The 24,601-nt window shown below is 39.0% G+C and overlaps 1 protein-coding gene across 15 annotated transcripts in view; it reads right to left on the bottom strand.

Annotated features, from left to right (window-relative positions):
- The window catches only part of tjp1b (tight junction protein 1b), a 200,638-nt gene that overhangs the window by 160,456 nt on the left and 15,581 nt on the right, over positions 1–24,601 (bottom strand). For all 15 annotated transcript variants that reach the window (XM_073943310.1, XM_073943313.1, XM_073943319.1 and 12 more), the window contains exons 2-3: positions 14,189–14,230; positions 13,927–14,086 (exon numbers count right to left, since the gene is read on the bottom strand). In XM_073943310.1, the coding sequence (XP_073799411.1) occupies positions 13,927–14,086; positions 14,189–14,230 (202 nt within the window). The remainder of the gene's footprint in view (positions 1–13,926; positions 14,087–14,188; positions 14,231–24,601) is intronic.

Genomic DNA, 24,601 nt, shown 5'->3' with positions numbered 1-24,601 from the left:
AAAATAATAAATACAAATTTAAAAAAAGAGGAAAAATCTAGAGAAGCAAAAAAAGAGAAAATTATAGTTGAAATTTTGTAGTTTGTAATTTTTTTTTGCAATATTTTGCTTGAATTTCATCGTATTATCTGTCCATTTCTAAATATATTTGGTGATTAAAATCTTATTTTAATAAAAGCAGTTTTGTTTAAAAGCATCAAAATACATTGCCTATTCACTGAGAAATGGATAAAAACGTTCATTTTCAAAATGGGGTGTACTTTATTATCCTGTGTTCTTCATGTAATGTAAAATTCGGATTATTTAAAAATATATATTTGCCAAGTGATGTTAAATGAAGAGAGGATTATTAAACTTAATATAGTTTTTAATAACTAATTTCTACTCATTCCTTTTATCCTTGACATGGTGACAATAAATATTATTTTACTAGATATTTTAGTATATATACTGTATATGGGCGACGCAGTGGAGCAGTGGACATGTGGACATGTTTTCCCCAAGATGTTGGACTGTGATCTTAAGGTTTTTGTTAGATAAGTTTCCCGCTTTGGCTTTGGTGCTGACAAACTTAATGTACATACACAAATACAATATGGTAAAGACACGATCACAGCGAGCCTTTACACACAGATATTGTGAAACTGTTCAAATGTTTACACCAAACAGCCCCTGTTTTATAGAAACACACTCCATCTCATCTTTCACTGATCAAGAGTAACACACTTTCTACAGACACACACACACACACACACACACACACACACACACACACACACATCTCTTCTAATGCCGCTGCACAGAACACAATGTCCTCCTCCCATCATGCTCCAGGGACCCTCACGGCATTGAGCTTCCAGAGACACTCAAGCTAACGTCACCCCAATCTGAAGAGAAAAAAACCCAGCTCCTGTACTCATTCCCCACCCGTTCTGCTCCACCACAGTCTGCATCACATACAGGTGAGATCCTCCCACTCTGTGTGTCCTGTCAGCCTCACTGAAGGCGGGTAGACCCTCCTCTGCATGCCTCTCACGTGCTGGGACACCTCCATCACCATCATCCCTGTCCTGCCCTTAAGATCTCTGAATATGCAGATCGCTTAATTCAACTGCAGTCTCGTCTCCGCTGCAATTGCAGCTGCAGCACTTTTGCCACACAGAGCAGAGCAGAGCCGGGCGCTAACTGCTTACGCTGGGGTTTTCTGGCAAGCCTTACTGTACATACACTGCAGCCTAGATGTGTGTTTTGCGCTTAAAGTCCAGATTAGCATGCTAACAGCAGATTAGCATTTAGCTGATTGATCTGATGTAAAAATTAGGCTTTAAAGATTAGCATCAGCCACTACCTTTATGTGGATTTTGCTGGAAAATGTTTTGTCAGACGGTGGAAGAGCTGAGGGAGCCAGAAAAATGCTGTGTGAAAATATATCACGCTCGTGTCCCTTTGTAATCATGTTTGCATCCACTACCAAGGACAAGTGAAAGGTACAAAATCCATGACATTTTCTTTCTCCTTTTTATGGCCAAACTGGTCACAATAAGTGAAATTCTAGGTCATTGAACTAAAAAATATAAAGAAATAACTTAAAAGAGTTACACTGTTAATTATAATCAAAATAACGGAAAGCTATTTCTATTGAAATTACGCAACGCTGCCGTGACTGTTGCTCGGTGAAGTGATTGGTGGTCTTTGAAAGGCGAGTTGTTTCTCGTTTATTTTAATATCCTGATTACACGACATAATAACATCCATATCTCAGCAGGGTCTGTTGTGGTTTTGGGTCTCCTAAAAACATTTCCGTTGTGTTCCGTGGATATTTGCAAGTGTTGTGATCGATTTGCAGCGCGTTTCTTTAGTTGTTTGTGTTGTGACTAATTTGCAACACGTGCGGTCAAATTGATGAAGATCATTTCTTTATTTGCTGGTGTTTTTTTGTGCGTTGAAGTGCGTTAATCTTTCTCGACCTCACACAGAAATACCAATGCGTGCAGCGTGACATCACTGTGTTGCAGAGACGCTATTGGTTAAATGCCGGCAAATTTGAACACGGAAACAGCTTGAAGCTGAAAGCGCGAGTATAGCCCCTTTCACACATATAGACCTTTCTGTATGGAAAGCTTGTATGTGTGAACAGGTCCTTTTTGAAAATACCGGTAAATTCTTTCGGGCTATTTTCCGGAAAGAGAAGTTGTAACATTACCGGTAATTTGCCGGAATGCTGCGCTGTGTGAATGCAGAAGGAAGATTGCCGTAATAAGCGCGTCCACGTCTAGAACGTGCTGATGTGAGACGTCTGCTTTAGCCAATCACAACAGTCAGACGCATTTTCGTCTGCGCGGTTTATGAGAATAAAAGCCTTTGAATATTTTTCCAGACACATTTAGCTGCTAGAAGTTAGTCAGATCACGTTTATATGTTCTTCTTAATGCCAACTGTGTAAATAATCATCGATGAGATGCTTATGATAAGCCGTTGTTTGTTTACCTTCAAGCTTTGCGTGTGCCTGTGAAACAGCCTGTGAGCGGCAGCACACGCACATATTATGAACATCTCGACATGCGAAAGTGATCCTGCGAAAGTTGTTCACAATATTGATCATCCACAGAGTTTGTAATTTAGTCAAATGTTTACAAATGCAAGCGCAGCCGTTTAAAGCTCATTTGAGGTGAATGATGTCAGAATTTACCGGTATTTTGGAATGGATGTGTGAATGCTCTTTTCCAGAAAATTTCCGTAACGTCCTCGCCTGTGTGAACAGTGCTTTTTTGAATATACCGGTAAAGTCGTTCCGGAAATTTTCCAGATATTTACTGGTATCACTGTGTGAAAGGGGCTAATGTCTGCGGTCTGGAGGTAATATAAAGTTGATGACAACAACATTGCCATACCAAACTGTGAGATTTGTAAAATTTAAATTGCCTGCCGGGTATTTTAAGTTGAGGTGCTCTTTGTTTTTATATTGGATTTTTTTTTGTACTCTTGCGCTAAAGCCCAAAAGTGAAGAATTTATTTTATTTATTACTTGATTGTTTGGGCTGCTTCACAGAAGTGCTCTGTCTGTTAACAGAGGTGTTTAATGTATAAATAAGGTGAATTAAATAAAAAATAAGAAACATCCTGGATCTGTTTCTTCATAGAAGTATCGGATAGGGTTTGGTATCGGTAGATACTTAAAATCAAATGACTCTGACTCAGACTCGAGGGCAAAAAAACCTGATCAGGACATCCCTCGTATGAACTGTATCTCCAAAATAGTTAAAACATACTCAGCAGTGGTGTAAAGTACTTAATGAAATGGACTTCGTTACTTCAGTATGTTTTTGGTTACTTTGTACTTGTACTGAGTATTAAAAATATAAGCAAATTTTACTCTTTTTTTTATAAGCAAATTTATTTACATTTTTGATTGAATATATGTTCTCTTTACTCCACTACATTTGAACGGACGCTTATTGTTGCTTGTTACATTGTGATTGTGCGCGACAAGTCGGCATCTTTATCTACCACGGCTAATTTGTTGGGCGGACGAGGCCATCTGCAGGGTGCTGAAGGTACTGCATGCTATTTATAAGCTAAATCACATGAGCGTGAATAAGTAGTTTGCCTAATACCAGGTGTTTAATTAAAAATACTTTTATTTTTTTGAAAATTGTTTATGCCTTTTTTGAACATTTGAGTTTGAGACTTTTTGTTGTTGTTTTTTTTGTTTATCTATTTTGTTCTGTCATTTTGAAACATTGAGGTGTTCAATTTAATTTCTATATTAGGAACTTTCTTGGTGTTCTTTGAGCCTACATTCAGTAAGAGTAAAATCCTTAAGTTCTTTTAAAAATTGATACTTTAATACTTTGACTCAAGTCCTATTGGAATTGGTGACTTGTAACTTGTAATTGAGTAATTTTTACAGTAAGGTATCTGTACTTTTACTCAAGTATGGTTTTCAGGTACTCTTTACACCTCTGATACTCAGATACATCATAAAAAGAAATGTAAAAATCTCAAATGTTTCTAAAACTCAAATACAGTATCATAACAGCTCTTTTTACAAACTGTTTATGGTCATTCTGGAGCTTGACATTAATTTAGTGATTAATGTATTTACCATTTTTCATTTAAATTGACACAGGTTTCAAAACATACAACAACAAAACATAAAAGTGTTTCATAAAAATCATTTCTTAACACAGCAGCAGTCTCCATTTACTTTAGGACATCAGCCTCTCGTTCACCCGAATCCAGAAGGATGAATGAATATGCATTAGGAAAATGGCTAATGTGTTTCCCAATTACCCTAAAACAGTGAGGAAAGCCTTGGAGGGGTTACTGAAGCACTGCAAAACGGTACTGATATCAATTTATGTCCTATAATAATTTCTGCTCCTGTGCCTTTAATATTGGCGTTCAAGGTGAAATGAAAAGAAAAAGGAGTGATTGAATGGAGATGAGAGGTGGAGAGCTGATATCGGCAAAAAGAAGAGGAAAGAGACCATTCATGAGATGGACAGATGGAAAGATTGGAAAAGAGAGAGTCTCGCTTGACCAGAGTTATGTGATGCATTTCACGCTGCTGCATTTCTCCTTTGCCCTCTCTCTCTCTCTCGCTTTTTCTCTCTCTTTTACTCTCTGCTGTGCATTTTTCTGCAACCTATGCACTAACAACTGATTCATGCTCTCCATGAGAGAGAGAGAGAGAGAGAGAGAGAGAGAGAGAGAGAAAGACGGCACTCGCCAACACAAATGACAGCAGGATTGGGCACTCAGCCAAACACCGTGACTTCAAACCCTCCAGTTTTATTGCATGCACATGCATAAATGAAAATCAAAACACCCGTGTTACAAAAGCTTCAAACAAACCCTCTTTAGTAGACTATTATGTATTATCTCTTCACCATCCAATCAGAAATTGGACTAATAAGATCAAGTGCCATTTTCTGCTCATAATGTAAGATTAAGGGGAATAACAATGATTCAAATCTTACTGAAAAGAAAACATTTGATGATTTGATCAATCATATTTCTGTTGTTCATGCTAGACAGCAATGTTTTCTGTCCGCAGAGAAAAAAATCTTTAGTTATTGTATATACAGTACATTTTCTCTCAGTTGGACCTCAAACTCTATGCTCAGGTTTGTACAGTATATGTTGTATGAAATCAGAGATGACATATTTGAGTGTTTCTCAGCAAAATTCAAAGGTTTTTAGAGCAAATGTGTGTCTCATGGGAATACAAGCATTGTGTAAGTGAAAGCAAAGTATCTTGGGGTAATGCTGAAGTTTTGTGACCAAACAGTAAATTTCTAATGGAACGGACGCATTTTGCAAGCAAAAGGAAGTTTCACAAAACAAAAGATTGCTAACAAATGTGCGGGCTTTGGTAGGGAAACATAGGTTGGACGGTTGGTAGGATGTTTCTTGAGAGAATGCAGGAATTTGTTTTTTGCAAGCAAAAACAAACTCTTGGGGGAATGCACATAAAAGCAGTGACCCAAATTTACAATGCACCCCCATTCTTCTCCACTTATCATGCCCCTGTACACAGGTTTTTGGGTCAAACAACATTTTTGGGACACTGCACATAATTTTCCTGAGTTTCTTGGAGGAACGCAAAATTGTCTTGGAGAAACAGAAATGTGTCTTGGGGGAAGCAAAAGTGTCTTGGGGGGATGCAAAGTATCTTGGAGCAATGCAAAAAGTTTCTTGGAGGAACACAAAAGTGTCTTGGGGGAACACAAAGAGGTTTTAAAGCAAGGCAAAAAGTTTCTTGGAGGAAGGAAAAGTATTTTGGGGGAACACAAAAGTGTCTTGGAGAATGCAAAAGATTTTTGGGGGAACACAAAAGTGTTATGGCGAAAAGCAAATGTTTCTTGGGGGAAGGCAAAAGTTTTTTGGGGGAACGCAAAGGTGTCTTGGAGGAACACTAAAGTGTCTTGGGGGAACACACAGGTGTCTTGGAGCAACACTAAAGTGTCTTGGGGGAATGCAAAGGTGTCTTGGAGGAACAGACAGGTGTCTTGGGGAAATGCAAAAGTGTCTTGGGGGAACACAAAAGTGTCTTGGGGGAATGCAAAGGTGTCTTGGGGAAATGCAAAAGTGTCTTGGGAGAATGCAAAGGTGTCTTGGGGAACTCACAGGTGTCTTGGGGAACGCACAGGTGTCTTGATGAAACGAAAAAGTGTCTTGGGGGAACGCAAAGGTGTCTTGGGGAATGCAAAAGTGTCTTGGGGAACTCACAGGTGCCTTGGGGAATGCCTAGGTGTCTTGAGGAACGAACATGTGTCTTGAGGAAACCAAAAAGTGTCTTGGGGGAACGCAAAGGTGTCTTGGAGGAACACAAAAGTTTCTTGGAGAATGCACAGGTGTCTTGGGGAAATGCAAAAGTGTCTTGGGAAAATGCAAGTGTCTTGGGGAAATGCAAAAGTGTCTTGGGGGAATTCACAGGTGTCTTGGGGAATGCACAGGTGTCTTGGGGAACGCACATGTGTCTTGAGGAAACGAAAAGTGTCTTGGGGGATTGCACAGGTGTCTTGGGGGAAAGAAAAATGTCATAGGGAAATGCAAAGGTGTCTTGGAGGAAAACAAAAGTGTCTTAGGGAACGCACAGGTGTCTTGGGAAAATGCAAAAGTGTCTTGGGGGAACACAAAAGTGTCTTGGGGAATGCACAGATGTCTTGGAGGAACACAGAAGTGTCTTGGGAAATGCACAGGTGTCTTGGGGGAACACAAAAGTGACTTGGGGAATGCAAATGTGTCTTGGAGGAACACACAGGTGTCTTGGGGGAAAGGAAAAGTGTCTTCGGGAATGCAAGAGTGTCTTGGAGGAACACACAGGTGTCTTGGAGAAATGCAAAAATGTCATAGGGAAATGCAAAGGTGTCTTGGAGGAACACAAAAGTGTCTTGGGGAACGCACAGGTGTCTTGGGAAAATGCAAAAGTGTCTTGGGGGAATGGTGTCTTGGAGGAACACAAAAGTGTCTGGGTGAATGCACAGGTGTCTTGGGGGAACACAGAAGTGTCTTGGGAAATGCAAAGGTGTCTTGGGGGAACACAAAAGTGACTTGGGGAATGCAAATGTGTCTTGGAGGAAAACACAGGTGTCTTGAGGAACGCACAGCTGTCTTGGGGAACGCACAGGTGTCTTGGGGAACACACAGGTGTCTTGGGGAAACGCAAAAGTGTCTTGGAGAATGCAGAAGTATCTTGGAGGAACACCCAGGTGTCTTGGAGGAAGGCAAAAATGTCATGGGGAATGGCAAAAGTGTCTTGGAGGAACACAAAAGTGTCTTGGGGAATGCACAGGTGTCTTGGGGAAACGCAAAAATGTCTTGGGAAATGCACAGGTGTCTTGGGGGAATAAAAATGTTTCCTGGGGGAATGTTACAGTATCTTGGAGCAACACATCACAAATGCAAAAGTTACTAAGAGAGGGAAAAGTTTCTTGCAAAAGGTTAGACAGTTGGACTAAGGGTAGAATCCTAGAACAGACAGGGATTGTAGGTGATAGGAGTAAATAATTAATTCTCATTATAACGGCTGAGGTGTGTCCCTTGTGCAAGCCACCGATTCCCCTGCTCCTCCGAGTGTGTGTTCCCGGTGTGTGTTCACTGCTGTGTTTGTGCACTTGGATGGGTTAAATACAGAGCAAACATTCCAATTATCTGTCACCATTCTTGGCCACGTCACGGCTTTCACTTTCACTTTACGTAATGTGAGCTATCGGGATGAGAAGAGACTTTCAACCAGCATAACAAAATGTTCTTGAACCAAATCACCAACCCTGCCTTAAGAGGTATAATTTGGCACCATGTGACAGATGTGAATGATTCCTCAAATCACCACTTTTCTATCAAATCAGGCATGTAATTTTGTCTTGCAGATACACAAATCATGTTTCGGGCCAGTAAACAATCACCCAGGAACCAAATTGGACACCGCGAAAACCATCAAGAAAAGCTGCAGGACATCTTAGCAACCGCATAGCAACTGCAACCCATCACTCGTCTCTGCAGTGGGTGGCTGTGTGTGTTTCTGTGTCGAGTCTCTCAGTAGAGCGGATGGCAGCAGTAGAGAGGTCTTCACTCAAGCGTTGCTGCGGCATCATCACTCACTGTGTGCCGGGACGTTACTCTCATCAGCTGCGCTTGGCATTCGGGCCCAGTCAGCAACTTTCTCCAGGCTTATGTACGTGTGTGTGTGTGTGTTTGTTCGGTTAAGGGAGAAATATGTACAGTATTAAAGAGCAGGGACCTGGATGGTGATACCCCCTTATTTCACCAGGATGTTCTGGAGAGGTGAGGTATTTTAAGCACAGGCAGAGCAACAGCGCTTTAAAGAGGTTTAATGAACCGCTTCGAACTCACTTCACTAAAGCCGACAGCCTTTGTGGAGGAAGCTTTGTTGAAATGCACATTTGCTCAGTCACTTGGCACTGAACTATCCCGACCTCTTTTAGCCAGTCAATCGCTCCAGAGAGGCGTCTGTACCACTGTGATATCAACATCAGGGCTGTGCTTCAAAACCTGATCAGCTGTCTACCTAGACAGCATGTTTTTGATTATAACACTTCTACAGAAGGAAGTGAAAGCATTTTTCAGAGACAAAGCAACTGGAAAGAAGTTGTTTCGAGTGAGAATTGCCAATTTCTCATTATTCAATTTTAGTCGCCGATGACCTACTCAGGCCTGCAGCTTCTCCAAGATGTGTTCTGCACAATAAGCTTTGGCAGAGGAGAAATAGTCATTCCCAACTGAGCCTGGTTTCTTTCAAGGTTTATTTTCCCTTCGCTTTCGTCAATTGGTAAAGGTTGTTTCTTGTTATTGTTGCCACTGTCTTGCTTGGTTTGGGACTTATAGAGCTGCGCATTGATGGATTTGGTCTTCAGTGTTTGGACTTTCAGCAGAAAAAACTAAACCACACGGAGCTTACATAAACTCAACCTTAACTCTAAAAACTGGACTGACACAGCTTCAATTTACTATAATCTTCTACATTGTAAAAGCGCTATAGAAATGAAGATGAATTGAATCGAATTTGAAAGTCCAAAAAAAAGTTCAGCTGCATTTAACTTTACGCCAAAAATTTTTGAATTAACAACCAACAATAGATGCTCATTTAAATGTGTTGTTTCAGCAATATTTCTATTTTTAAAGATTTTTTTTTAGGCCTCACATTATTTTGAATGTCTCTTTTGTTTAACACCCTCGATTTAGATAACCAGCTCATTAGAAGAGAGCTCCAAGAAGGAACTGTGTTGAAATTGACATGTTTACTACATAGTGTTCCCTACTCACTATCACCTGAACATAGTAAATCAGCTAAACTTGAAGTTTACGTCATTTGAAAAAAGAATAAAAATCCCGCTACACAACATTTTTACAGTAGCGTGAAGTGTAATTATACAAACTAATTTCGAGAAAAGTGTGTAATACCATCAGATTGATTCAAGCTTACAATAAATCGACCGATTTTACCCTACTCCCTTTTTGAAGTTTATTTCTAAACTAATTTCGAGAGGATCACGTGATTATGCTTGCAGCCGGTCTAGCATTATACAATTCATGATTCACCAATCAGACGATTCCTAAGCAACTATAAATACCCTAAGTTCCATATCACAGCCATCTTTGTTTTGAAGAATCCCCCTTCCACCACTACTCCTCCTCCTTTCCTAGATGGGTGGCATGGTGGCCCAGTGGTTAGCGTTGCTGCCTCAAAGCAAGAATGTCACTGGTTCTAGTCCTTACCAAGCCAGCCAATGTTTCTGAGCAAAGTTTGCACTTTCTCCCTGTTCCCACATGGGTTTCCCCCGGGTTCCCCGGTTTCCTCTCACCATCCAAAAACATGCAACTTAAATTAATTGACTAATAAAACCATAGACGTGCTCCTAGTAAGTAGTTATCTCTTTAGAGCAATCACTATCTGTTCATTAGCTACTACAGCAGGGGAGTTCTTGAGATCTACCTGAGCTCAAATGCCCCAGGCTCGAGGGTCTTATGAGCTCAGGGCTCTCTATTGGAACAGCATGCTAAACAAGCTTTATAATCAATCATCAGCTAAGTGTGAACTCTTGAATCTTCGTTTTGGAAGAATTCCCACTTCAACCCTATTTCTTCCTTTTCCTCTTTGACCAGGGGGAGCTCTCAAGACCTACCTGATCTCGGACCCCCTTATATGCTTATTGACCAGGCAGGAGCCCTGGGCTCAATTATCTCCAGATCAGGCATTTCTAAGGGTGTACTCACACTAAGTACAGTTGCCTTGACCCGGACCAAAGCACGATTGCCCCCCCCACGGCCCGTACTCACATTGCATTCGAGCCTGAGCATGCTTACATCATCGATGATTCAATGTTCAGTAAGAAGCGTTCAGCACAGTGGAGATTTCTTTACTGATATTGTTTTAGTGGTTTGGGTTGCTGTTACACGCAGTGAAATATTTCGCCGAAACAGATCAGCTACCTTTGACACCCATAAACAATAAAGCCCTGCTGCAGGAATTAGGAGGTGTGCTGAAGGTGCAGCTGTTGTGCAGTGAGGGGTTTGAATATTTAATAAACTACAACAGTTTGCGTTCACTGAACAGTAAGAACGATTAATCAATACATAAAAAACAGTCCCTTACAAGTCAAGTATCGTCTTCAGTTTCAGGCTCAAGTGATCCCAAGTTAACTGCGGTCTGGCACACCCTGAGGCAGATTCAGAGCACTCGCACTATTTAAACGATCTGGGAAACGGGCCTGGGCACGGTTCGGATAGCATAGTGTGAGTGCGCCCTAAGTGTGAAACTGTGTAAAACATATGCTAGATAAGTTGGCGGTTCATTCCACTGTGGTGACCCCAGATTAATAAAGGGAATAACCCGAAGAAAAATTAATGAATGAACTCTCATGTCCTGATTGTAAAAGAGCATGAAGACATCAGTGAAAACAATGCACAGTCTGAGTTAATTGATAGTGCCATTGCTTGGCAACGTTATGTAACTGTGACAACTCTCAGAGCCTGAGATATTCATCATTATCTTTGTTTAAAAACTCCCACGCGTCTGGCACTACAAGTACAAACAAGCCTATTCAAACAGAATCTACATGAAGCATTTTTATTACGAATTAGACAAAAAAAAAAAAGTCTGACAGCTTCAGAAAAAAACACGTTCAACCAGAAAGACATCATTTTATCCATAATTTCAAAGTGCGAGCGGAATTTAGTCCCACTCACAGCTCATTGGAATAATAATTATGTTAGAGTGCATTTCCTCAGAGGAAGCGAAGCAATTTGTGAAACATCCTGGCGTACTTCGTAATCCCAGGTGCTTTTTATGCAAACAGAAACCCACTCTGGGGTATCCCAGTACAGGGATCACGTTCAGTGAAGGTGTTGCATTAAGTATGAGCCCATGTCGTTTCTATGAGGCATTCAGACAAGGAGCGCAGTATGAACATGACAGCCTCATGTAACATTTATTGAGCCAAATGTAATTTAAAAAGAATTTTACATTGCAGATTTGCTGGATGAGAGTTCGGCTAAATGTAGCGCATGCAAAGGATAGTTCACCCAAACTCTTCATTTAATCCTCCTTATGTAGTGCTATATTTAATTAATCTTTCATGGAGCACAAACATTGCCTTTTTTTATACTGTGGAAGTGGATCGAGGTCTTCTGAAGCAATATGATAGCTTTGTATGAGGAAGGAACATAAAATATGCAGGATTCATACACATTCAAAATATCAGCCCAATCCATTGACATTATTAACTTCTGACTAGCCTTCAGTTGGTCAATGGCGTGGTCAATTTCAGGTGCTTCAAAATAGCTTTTCAGACCAGCACAACTATGGAAGCACAAATTAGCGCAAATGTTTTTGCTATTTAAACAACGTAACGTATGACGTTAAAATGATAACTGCTTTGGACTGAAATTAGCAAAAAAAAACTATATTATGGACCTTTATGACATGCATTTGAATACAGGTAAATACCTTTAATAAATACTTAATTACCGATGTGTTTCCATATCCAAAAATCAATGGAGGCTCAGAATTTTTACGGAAACATCTGAGACTTTAAAATTAAAACATCTTCATTTACGGACAAGGAAATATTGGAAATATGTGCGTACGTCTACATTTTTGCGTACATAAAATACGCTGCTCTGGGTACATTTCGTTGCACGTTTCAGATGCCAAATCCACTGAAGTGTGACCTTTGCATTTTTGCATATATAAAATACGTTACTTATGGGATGTTTTGTCGTAGGTTTCAGATACACGCCCTTCTTGTACATGACCACCAGTTTTACTTTTTACCAGTTTGATTTTACTCTGCTTTTATATCTGAAACAGTGCTTCACCCAAGCAATCTGCTTCACAACACTGTACAAGGTAGAGGTCTGCATTGCATTGCATTGCATTGCGGCGCGGGAATAAATTTCCGAATAAATCGTGGGAGTGGTCGGTAACGGGTTTAATTTGGGACGGGAGCGGGCTGTCTAGCAATATCGCGGATATTGCTATGCGAATGAGAGAGAGAGAGAGAGAGAGAGGGAGAGAGAGCAAGCTTTGCTTGTGTGTGTGCTTGGTGCTTGTGTGTGTGTATGTTAGTGCGCGCGCGCGAATGAGAGAGAGAGAGAGAGAGAGGGAGGGAGGGAGAGAGAGGGAGAGAGAGAGAGAGAGAGAGAGAGAGAGAGAGAGCTTTCCCAGATAGTCAATTACACTCGGGCCAGTTCCGGCTAGATTCTCGCCTGCCAGAGACTTACCACTCAGCCCGGCTCCGGCTGCCGGACTCCGGATGTTGTTTGTGGACTCACTGACAGATTCCGGCCCGAATCAATCGGGCCAGATGCGGTGGCCATAAGCGAGCCGACGTTGCCACATCCACGCCGGAATTGGCCCGAGAGTAATGTGCGCTGCGCTGGACTGTATAGCTGGGGGATTTTCGGTTTTGTTCTCCCCCGCTCTTTAGCGGGATCCGGCGCGGCGGGCAGAAAACGGGGCGGGTCGGGCAGCGGGACAATAAATTCTTAATATAAGCGGGAGCGGTCGGGTTCGGGCTAAAACCTGGCGGGTGCGGCGGGAGCGGGATTCAAAATTTAGTCCCGCGCAGATCTCTAGTACAAGGTGAGCTACTGAGCAAACTGACCACACCAGAAATATCGTCCATAAGGATATTTATAGGTGAGACATATTCGATTACAAATCATTGAAATAGCTGTTTTGTGGTGTTTATTAGGAGCTGTGCAGGGAACTGCACACAAATATTCCTTTATTCATTGATAATAGTGTAAAAGGAACCAAAGTAGTCTTCATTTTAAAACTTCATTTTACCCAAAAATTGCAGCCAAACATATATTAAAGCACAAAATTGTTCACCGAAGCACATATTTCCAATCAGCCTCTATTCTTTGGTTTAAACCAACAAGAGCATTTGTGGTTGAACTGGCCCTTTAAATCTTTGAGTAAACTGTCCCTTTAAATGATCTCCCCCCCTGCTTCTGTTTTGCATTTATGCATGTTTCTGAATTGACACCCATCTGTGTGTGTGTGTGTTAGTAATATATACAATAATTATGAACAAGTAGACTTATACAATTGTTCACGTCATGTTTGCTCTTGCAGAAATTCCCTGGAGCTCCGATGCAGACATACTGGTACATGTGCATGTTCATAAACAGACATGCACAATTCCCGCACACACACATAGTCCTGCAATCGCTTTTCAAACACACACATACTGTATATATATATATATATATATATATATATATATATATATATATATATATATATGCTGCGGATCGCTGACACACAACATATCTAGGGGCTCAATCTCATCTGAATAAACACAAACACACCATACACACACATATATTCCCCACCCCCATCATCCCACCCACACACACACATTACTGCAGTGGATGCAGTCTTTAACTCACGTTGGAGTCCAGCAGGTCGATGCTGTCCAGGCTCTTGCTGCGGTGGATTCGGCCCTTGATTCTGCGCAGGGATGGTTTGCCGTGGCCCGATCCCTCAGATTCATCCAGCACAGAGACTTTGTCTGGGTTGGGGATGTAGGCGTTGAACTTCGGATAATAACTGAGGATGTGATGGATAAAAGAGTGGTAGTTTTATTTGACGTTAAACAAATGACCAATTGAAAAAAAAAAATGCAAAAAATATTGTGCAAAAAATGCTTACACTGCAGGGCCGTATTTGTCTTTGTCGTGTTTGGGGAAGACCCTGAGATTGAAGCACAAGAGAAACAGAGAGAGATGCTTTACATTTCATCGCGAATCCAGTGAAAAGACAACATGCAAAGATGTAGTTTAACCAATGTTTCAAATTCTGTCTTTTTTATGAACATCCTGTTTGTAAAAATACAGTGGCGTTATTCAAACTGTACACAGGAATATTTGGAATAAATCTCATTCTAATAGTCACTGATTTATGTACAACTTTATTGTTGTTACTCCAAGCCAACTTTAGCAAAAATGTGACCCTGGACCACAAAACATAAGTCATAAGTTTTAAAATTGAGATTTATGAATAAATGCGCTTTCCATTGACTTGTGTTTAAATAGAGTATAACAATATTTAGCAGAGGTAAAATCAGGGCGTAATTTGTGCCGGAACATGTTGGATCCGGCACCTGTAAAATCAGTTTACCAATCTCCCTCCTCCCCCATCCGCTGTTCACTTTCACTTTGTTCTGATATTCAACAGCCTGCTACAAACAACGCAATCTCACAGCAATTCGTAACTTTTTGATTTAGTGGCTAGTTTGTATGAATTCGTACGATCTAATTCGTACAATTTAGTTCAATTTGCTCATCACCCAATGACGGTTGGGGTTAGGGGTGGGGTTGGGTGCAACGCCTCCTTTTTAAAATCGTACTGGGAGCTCACGATTCACCAATTAAGCACTGGGTAAAACTATTAAAATATCTGAAATCTAAGAGCTAAAAAAACTAAATACTGAGAAAATCACCTCAAGTTACTAATCAAAAATTGAGTTCTATAAATTTCTGTTGATGCATATAGATTAAAAAATAAAACTATTTGAATACCTGGAATCTGAGGGTTAAAAAAAATATCTAAATATTAAGAAAATCACCTCAAGTTACTAATCAAAATTCGAGTTTTGATAAATTTACAGTAGGAATTTTGCAAAAATGTCTTGCAATGTAATGTGTGGATTTATAAAGCGCATTTATTGTGTATGGCCATACACGCAAAGCGCTTCACAATCATGAGAGGGGTCTCTCCACACCACCACCAGTGTACAGCATCCACGTGGAAGATGCAACAGCAACCACAAGATGCCAGTGTGCTGACCACATATCAGCTATGTCTTCATGAAATATGATCTTTACTTATTGATCTAATGATTTTGGCATTAACAAAATCTATCATCATTACCCATACAATGTATTTTTGGCTATTACCAAAATATACCTGTGTAAAGTGGGGAAAATAAGTATTGAACACGTCACAATTTTCTCAAAAAACATATTTATAAAGGTGCCGTTAACTCGAAATTTCCACTGGATGTTCATAACAACCAAAGAAATCCATATAGAAACTGAACTAATTAGATTACAAATTAAGTTATGTAATAAACTGAAATGACAACAGTGAAAATGTTTCGAACTCATGAAGAAAGGAAGGTGTAAAGGCAGTGAAAGCCCAGACAGCAGCTGGAATCTCTCAGTTGTTCTTCAGCAACCCTCTGCCCTTCCTCAGTGTAAATGAATATCAGCTCCTTCAGTTCAGCATCTACATTAGCAGGATGATGAAGATAAAACCAGGGTGGACATTTCAGCAAGACAATGATCCAAAACACAGCAAAGGAAACTCTCAAATATTTTCAGAGAAAGAAAATCAAGCTGTAGAATGGCCCAGCCTATCACCTGACCTGAACCTAATAGAAAATACAAAATAAAGCTCAGATTTGATTAGGGATGGGTACCGAAACTCTTGACTTTATCGGTCTTGGTGCTACATTATAAAAGACAGAAGTATCAATAAGCTCTGACGTTAAAGCTTCTGCTATCAGTACTGGAGAATTATTGCTAAATAAACATTACTTACAGTAGCATAATTTAACTGACCACACTTTCTAATTTGCGATATTCGTCTGCACTGTTGGCAGTCTCACATGAGAAATGCTTGTGTTTTCGCCCAATAGTACAACGGCGAGCACCTCAAGTATAAAAGCCTTCACAGTTCTTGGCTGTGCGCACACACTCACTGGAGGCTCACGTTAAGTGCATACACATAGCTCGCGACACAGACTCAGCTCATAAGCTTGCTGAGAGAACCAAACGCGTTGTATTTCCTGAGTGGACAGCGACAATGCTGGTTGCAACAACCGCAACATGTTGTTTTCTTGTATAAGCAGAAACGCAAGCAATCTGGCTAAGCATCTCTCAAAAGTGAAAGACAAGCAGAAAGACAAATGAAAAGTTTTCGACTGATTAGCCAAAGGTACATCATCCACATCATTATGCCAGCAGTCAATCACATAAGGTCTCTCTAAATTAGTGTAATATTAATAGTTAAATAAATACACACATTCGGTTAAAATGAAACCGAAACCTATTCTGCAGTAGCCTAAATAAATCTTTAAAAATACTTTAACATTATTGTATTTACAAATACAGTCTAATAATAAACTATTCTTATTAAGAAATTATTAAAAAAAAAAAAAACTGCTTATTTTTACGTTGTTAACTTCCAAAACACTGTTAACTCATTTATGTCAATGCGTTAATGAAAAATCATAAACATTACACTGTAAAAAATGGCCGTGATTTCAACGGTAAAAAGCTGTAAAAATGCTACAGTACAAATCCGTCACCTGGTTAACAGTATGTTTCCTTAATATATACGGTGAATAACCGTAAATTTACTTTCCCAGAATGCCCTGCATGGCACATCACTTTTTATGCATTTTGTTTACATTACTATTGATCTTTTTACTTGTTTCTCCATCAGTTATGTACATTAGAGATTTATGTTACATCTAATGTTGATAAACAATGTTTATTTCATGACTGTAATTTTATGCGTGTTACCATACTGGTGTTTAGTAGCTGTGTGAATGAGACTGAGCACCTTCTATATTCTGATACCCTTTTCTGCTTGTGGGAAAAGTTGATTGTGATGAGCACTGGCTCTTTATGTTACTTCCTCATCACCACCTGCATGTGGGTTTGCTAACGTGTCTAACTGTGTAAAAAAAGATGTGTAGATGTTGGTCATTCAAAATACAGTCAAATTACCTCTATAAAACACGGTAGTTTACCGTAAAAATTAGAAATTACTTTTATGGTTTGTACCGTGTTTTTAACGGTAAAGTACTGGCAACCACAGCTGTCGTCTTTTTACGGTAAATTTTACGGATTTATTTTTTACAGTGTATATTATTATTTAACTGCATTTTGCTGCTCAAAGAGGGTATTTTCAACTGCAGGGAGCGCAATAAAGATCCTGACTTCTGCCAGAAAAGTCAAACATGTTGAATTTTCTCCAGAAGAATGGGTAAAAACTGAGAGTCATTTTCCTTTGAACCATTGTACATTCTTTTACAGAAAAATAATTATTTGTTTTACAATTATTGGTTTTGCTTTATTTTACATTAAAAACGTAATAATAAAATAAAGTGTTGTTAATTCTATTGAATTTTTTTAATTTAAAAAACACTACAAAAAGTACCGATAAGAGAACTGTTAAAGTACCGAACCGATAAGTGGTATCGATAAAAGTAGTAATACCAATAAAACCTTAACGATATCATCCCTAGATTTGATAGACGAGACCCACAGAACCATCAATATTTTGACACTCTGTTGAAGTCTGTGAGAAACTCACACCTGACAATTCATTCTGCATATGAGAGGTGTGCCATCACTAAAAAAACTTTTATATAAAGTATTAAATACATTTTAATAGTTCAGCAGTTACACAAAACTCATTTTCACATTTGTTTCGTTTTATTTTTATGTTTGTATTGTTTTTTTTCTTCTTCCAAAAAACAGTTCCTTTAGAAACATTATTCCTGGGACAAAACATGTTCAAGTGTTCAATATTTATTTTCCCCGCTGTACAGGAAGACTGGTTTTGTAGTTACAAATCTGTCCAGATATTTCCACTGAACACAAATGTGAAAGGCTATTTTTCAATATTAAATCGAAAACCAGAAAAAGCTGAAAAAACATTTATCTTTCCCTCATAAAAGAGAAGAAGTCTGAAAAAGGGTAGAACGTGGATGATATCGAGAGATTAAATCACTGTGGAGTGTGTGTCTCCCTCTTCTACTAGTAATCCAATCAACCAAAACTCATCTTAATACCATCTGTAAACAGAGCCAGTTTCAACCGGAGTTTGGCCTGATTGATTTGACATAAGACGATGAAACAACAGTGGTGTCAGGAAGCAAGAATCAATTGTTCCAATTTATATAGTGTAGGACAGATAATATTAAAAACCTTCCTGGGAATTCCTGACATGTTTCTTGTCTATTTTGTTATGAGATTTTAGGAATAATAGATAAATATGCTCAGGGACTATTGCGACTGTTAAAGGGCACCCTTCTTTTCAAGATTTAAATCAAGCCTTTTGTGTGTCCAGGATGTGTCTGTAAAGGTTTAGCTCAAAACACCCATCAGATTATTTATTAGACCTTTCAGAACATTACAATTTTCTGCTCTGGACGCTATGCAGCTGTTTTTGGCGTTTATTATTTTGCAAACTGCTATAAGATGGCTTTAATAGACCTGAAATACAGATGTTGTGCAACAGAGCATAAAATAGCAGCTTGTCTTGAACTTAAATATTCAAATGTTCCAAATATATACAGTTGAAGTCAGAATTATTAGCCCCCCTGAATTACTAGCCCTCCTGTTTATTGTTTCCCCATTTTCTGTTTAACAGAGATATTTTTTCAACACATTTCTAAACACAATAGTTTTAATAACTCATCTCTAATAACTGATTTATTTTATCTTTGCCATGATGACAGTACATAATATTTGACTAGATATTTTTCAAGACACTTGTCTACTTTTTTGCTGCCTAACTCTCAGATTGCTGGCCTACAGTTAGTGCAAAATGCAGCATCTAGATTTTTAACAAAAAGCCCGAAATATGCACAAGTCACTCCTATTTTGAGGTCTCTCCACTGGTTACCGGTGACACAAAGAATCAAATTTAAAATCCTTCTCTTTGTGTTTAAAACCCTAAATGCTCTGGGCCCTCAATATTTATCCCAACTGATTGTTATTTACGCTCCATCCAGACACTTGCGTTCCGCTGATCAGTTTTTATTAAAAGTTCACCTGAAAAGTATGGGCCAACGGGCTTTTGCCATAGGAACGCCCTCGCCTCTGGAACGCCCTGCCATTAGAAATAAAAAAGGCTTCATCGCTGCTTATTTTTAAGTCTAAATTAAAGACTCATTTATTTTCTAGGTCTTTTGAAGCACAAGTCCTTCCCTTTGGTCCTGTTCTTAATCGTGTTTAGTGTTGGTCAACTGTGTATTTATTTATTTATTTATTTAAAATGTATTTATTTATTGTTCTGTTTATTGTTACACTTTCTATGTTCTTTCTTATTATGTGCCTATTGCTGTTACTGTTTTTATGCCCATATCGTTAGTCTATGTTTTCTCTGTAAAGCACATAAACATGCTATATAAATAAATTGAACTCGAACTTGACACTTGTATACAGCTTAAAGTGAAATTTTAAGGCTTAACTTGGTTAATTAGATTAACTAGGCAGGTTAGGGTAATTAGGCAAGATATTGTATAACGATGGTTTGTTTTGTAGACTATAGAAAAACAAAATAGTTTAAAGAGGCTAATAATTTTGTCCTTAAAATGGTGTTTAAAAAATGTAAAACTGCTTTTATTTTAGTTGAAATAAAACAAATAAGACTTTCTCCAGAAGAAAAAATATTATCAGACATACTGTGGAAATTTCTGTGCTCTGTTTATCATCATTTGGGAAATATTTAAATAAGAAAAAAAATTAAAGAGGGGCTAATATATCTGACTTCAACTGTATATAGAAATTATGCCACACCGAATTATAACATGCTTTGTTGAAAATGACAATAATTAAGATGGTTCAGCAAGCCAACTCTAAGCTATTACACAGTGTTTAGATTAAATATGGCAGTCTCTGTTTTTTTTTTTAAGACTATAATATTAAAGATTGAAACTATTTATTTAGTTTCAATGCACAGTAAGTGCTGCAGTTCTGCAGGAAGCCCAAAATGCTGTGGGCTTAGTACATTTCAACATAAAACATTTAGTAACTACAGTGCATATGATATGTCGACATGAAACAACCTTTACGAATTCATTCATTTTTCATTAGTCTCCATTTCAGAGATTGCCACAGAGGAATGAACAGCCAACTATTCCAGCATACAGTATGTTTTACACACCTGATCCCTTCCAGCTGCAACCCAGTATTGGGAAACACACAAATACACTCCTTCACACACATACACTACGTACAATTTAGTTTATTCAACTGACATATAGCGCATGTCTTTCCTGTAGTGGAAACTAGAGCACCCAGAGGAAACCTATGTCAACATGGGAAGAACATGCTTCCCATGGCCTAGCTGAGACTTGAACCAGCGACCTTCTTGCTGTGAAGCGACAGTGCTGTGATGACTAGAACAGTTCATTTCATCATTCATTCATTTGCTTTTCGGCTTAGTCCCTTTATTAATCTGGGGTCGCCACAGCGGAATTAACCGCCAACTCATCCAGCAAGTTTTTACGCAGCGGATGCCCTTCAAGCCGCAACCCATCTCTGGAAAACATCCACACACACTCATAGACTACGGACAATTTAGTCTTTGGGGGAAACTGGAGCACCCGGAGGAAACCTACATGAACGCAGGGAGAACATGCAAACTCCACACAGACACGCCAATTGACCCAGCTGAAGTTCGAACCAGCGACCTTCTTGCTGTGAGGCGACAGCAGTAAAAAATGCTTGATATGACAATATTTTATGTTTAAGCAGTATTTTAATGTATATATGGAAATTTGGAAGAAACACTAATATACAAACTATAGGTGGGCAAAGATTATTATTATTTTTTTTTAATCTAGATTAATCTAAATTAAAATGGCTCATTTGAATCCTGCCGAAGGCATTCAGAATATGTGTTCTACCCCAAAAAAAATGACTAAATATAAATCTTTGAGAACAGGTTTCTCAAGCCAGGTGGCGCATTAGATCAGGGGCTCATCTCCTGTTTCCTAAATGCATCACAAACTTCTTGAGAAACTGTTCTACTATGAAAATTGGTGATGAAAATAAATAATGTTCAATAAGATGTGCTTGTGTTTACTAACTATTTATTAAGGCAAACATGAATGTGGAACTGTAGGCCTACATAAGCTCCAAAATGCCATTTTTTATTACCTTAATCTGACTAAAGTCATAACTGAACTAAAGAGAAATGGAATTAAGACATGTGGAGGATGCAGATATTAGTGGCATTATTGAAGTAAACACCGCAATCAAACTATAACCTTCATGTAGGACTTTTCAACATATTTTCAGACAAGATCCACACACGCGGCTGTCAGTAAAGTTTTTTTTTTTCCCATTCGGTGAGCGTTATTAAATTCCACAACACTCTTACCAGTCTTTACTCCTTATTGTGTTTAATACCCCAGTTTGTCACAGGGACATGAATGAAATGTTCATGACTTAAAGTGAAACTGCTGAACTGCAGTTAAAGTCAGGCATCCTGCTGATTTAATTCAGAACTTGATTCAGACTTTTTTGTCAGACATCTCACCTGTCAGGTATACATCTGCGCTAAAATATGTGGTGAAAGTCATCCTAGCTTGGGTAGAACAGACCCAGCTCCCAACCCAACTTTGAGAATAGAGTAACAGTGATATTTTTTTTTCTTGTATTCTTATATTAACGTAGCACGTTAACGCCGATAACAACCCACCACTAATAAAAACATATTTAACTTGAAACTAACTTAATAAATCTAGAGAAACTGAGCATTTTCGAATGATCTCTATTTTTTTTTCATAGCTGTATATTAAACGCCAAATTATATTGTATAATCACCTCCCAGTAACCATCAATACCCCCGCTGAATGTTACAAAATCAGTCCAACAAACCCTAAAGAGGCAAAATGCAGCATTTACATCAATAAAACATTCATTCTTTAATTTTCCTTCTATTTAGTCCCTGATTTATTAGGGTTCGCCACAGTGGAATGAACCACCAACTATTCTGGCACGTTTACCCAGTGGATTCCCTTCCAGCTGCAACCCATTACTGGGAAACACCCATGCACTCTCATTCTCACACACACACACACACACACACACTACGGACAATTAAGCTCACCTAATTCACTTATAGCACATGCATTTGGATTGTGGGGAAATTTGGAAGAAACGCTAATATAAACAATATAGGTGGGCAAAGATATATATATATTTTTTTTTTATCTAGATTTATCTAAATTAAAATGGCTCATTTGAATCCTGCTGAAGACATTCAGAATATGTGTTCTACCCAAAAAAATGACTAAATATACATTTAGTGGAATGAACCACCAACTATTCTGGCACGTTTACCCAGTGGAAGCCCTTCCAGCTGCAACCAAGTACTGGGAAACACCCATACACTCTCATTCACACACACACACACACACACTACGGACAATTAAGCTCACCCAATTCACCTATAGCACATGCGTTTGGATTGTGGGGGAAACTGGAGCACCCGGAGGAAACCCACGCCAACACAGGGAGCACATGCAAACTCCACACAGAAACACTAACTGGCCCAACAGGGACTCGAACCAACAACTTTCTTGCTATGAGGCGACAGTGCCAACCACTGAGCCAACGTGCTGCCCATTAAAACAAATAACAATTTGTCCTCCTTAACAATCACAACACCACCCACATTATACATTTAAGTCATGCTACTAAATCCCACTCATCAATAATTAGTGCCCCATCTGCTCCATCTGAACCCTAAGAGGATATGTATGCATATACAATATTCATGAAGTCTCATATGATCATGTCATCCACAACAGGACACGAAAGCGCTCCACCAAACAAGTCAAACATTGAATAACGAGATAAAACACAACGCATTAAATAATATAATGCAACTAAATGGAGATAAAATGAGCGTCTAAACCCTTCAATATTTTAGTATTGTACACCGTGCACCTTCAAATGCCTTTTTTGTGATATAAGGAGAGACTTGACCTTGCAGAGGTTATATAATTCCCCTGGAGCGCATGCTTTACAGTAGCTGTATTAGGATGTAAGACAGTCCCGGTACAGTATGAAGGCACATTTAAATGCCCTGCTTCATAACCGCTCACATCGTGTTTGTGAAAAGGATTTGCTGGAAACCCCTGCAAAATGAAATTCAATACGGCAAATCTACAGTCTCAGTGCAATGACTGGAGCACCAATGAAAAGGAGAGCTCCTTTACATATTAAGTGGTAGATTAAGCAAGCCTCCCTGGCTGCTGCTTGCTCCTGGCCTTGATGAATACCATAAAAAGAACAAAAACTGAAGAAGCGTCTACAATGCCTCTGCTGGGATGTAATTTACCGTGTTTAAGCAGAATCGAGAGGACAAAGACATTAGCGTGGCAATGAGGCTGATGTTAGCCTGAGGAAATGACTGAGGTCTCACCTTCTTCAGTTAACCTTTTAAGTCAAATACGTTAAAAATCATCTGGGAATTTGTTCAAGGACAAATGTATGTGGGCACATACTGTGCATAGGAGTATTTAAAGCCGAAAAAGACACCAATGTGTACCATAAGACCAGAAATGTACTTGAAGGAGCTATCAAGGTATCAGCAGTGCTTCCCACACATATAGGGCTTTATTTGAACAATCTAGGCGCAAACTGTAAAGCGCATGACGCAAAAGCATTAAGAGCACTATTGAATCTACTATTGCTATTTTAAAGAGGGAAAAATACACTCTGTGACACGGCGCATGGTCTAACAGGGTTGTGCTAATTCTCTTAATAAGTTATGGGCAGGGCCAGACGGAATCTGCCGACGTTTCTGTGCTATTTTTTTTGTAAAAATCTGTGGAATTATTTTGGGAGTATCTAGCGGAGTATCATAACTAAAACCTTAATATATGAAATAAAAGGTAATAAATTACTGAATATAAACTGAATAAATTCAGATTTACACATTTACTCAAGCAAATAAACAGAATTAATGATGGGCTAAAAATCTGCAGAAATCTGCGGAATTCTGCTCGCGCAGATTGTGTGTGGGCCTAGTTTTGGGTGTGTTTTGAGCATTAACCAATCTCATCTATACCAATCCCTTTAAGAGTCAAATGCGTTGCGCCATGGCACATTTGCTATTTACACAGCAGACTTTGTAAGTGTAAAAACTGAACGCTTCACTAGCGAGAAAACAGTTAAACAGAGTATCTGCAGCACGAGGATAAAGAACGAGCCTTCTCCATTCGGCCTTTACTTTCTCTTTCTCTCTTTTATGGATAAGGAAATGATGTTGTACGCACTCCACTGAAGACATCAATTAGGCTATACA

This window comes from Danio rerio, chromosome 25 (assembly GCF_049306965.1).
Source record: "Danio rerio strain Tuebingen ecotype United States chromosome 25, GRCz12tu, whole genome shotgun sequence".
Classification (NCBI taxonomy): Eukaryota; Metazoa; Chordata; class Actinopteri; order Cypriniformes; family Danionidae; genus Danio; species Danio rerio.
The sequence above is the reverse complement of the archived record's forward strand: the minus strand, read 5'-3'. Positions and strand labels throughout refer to the sequence as shown.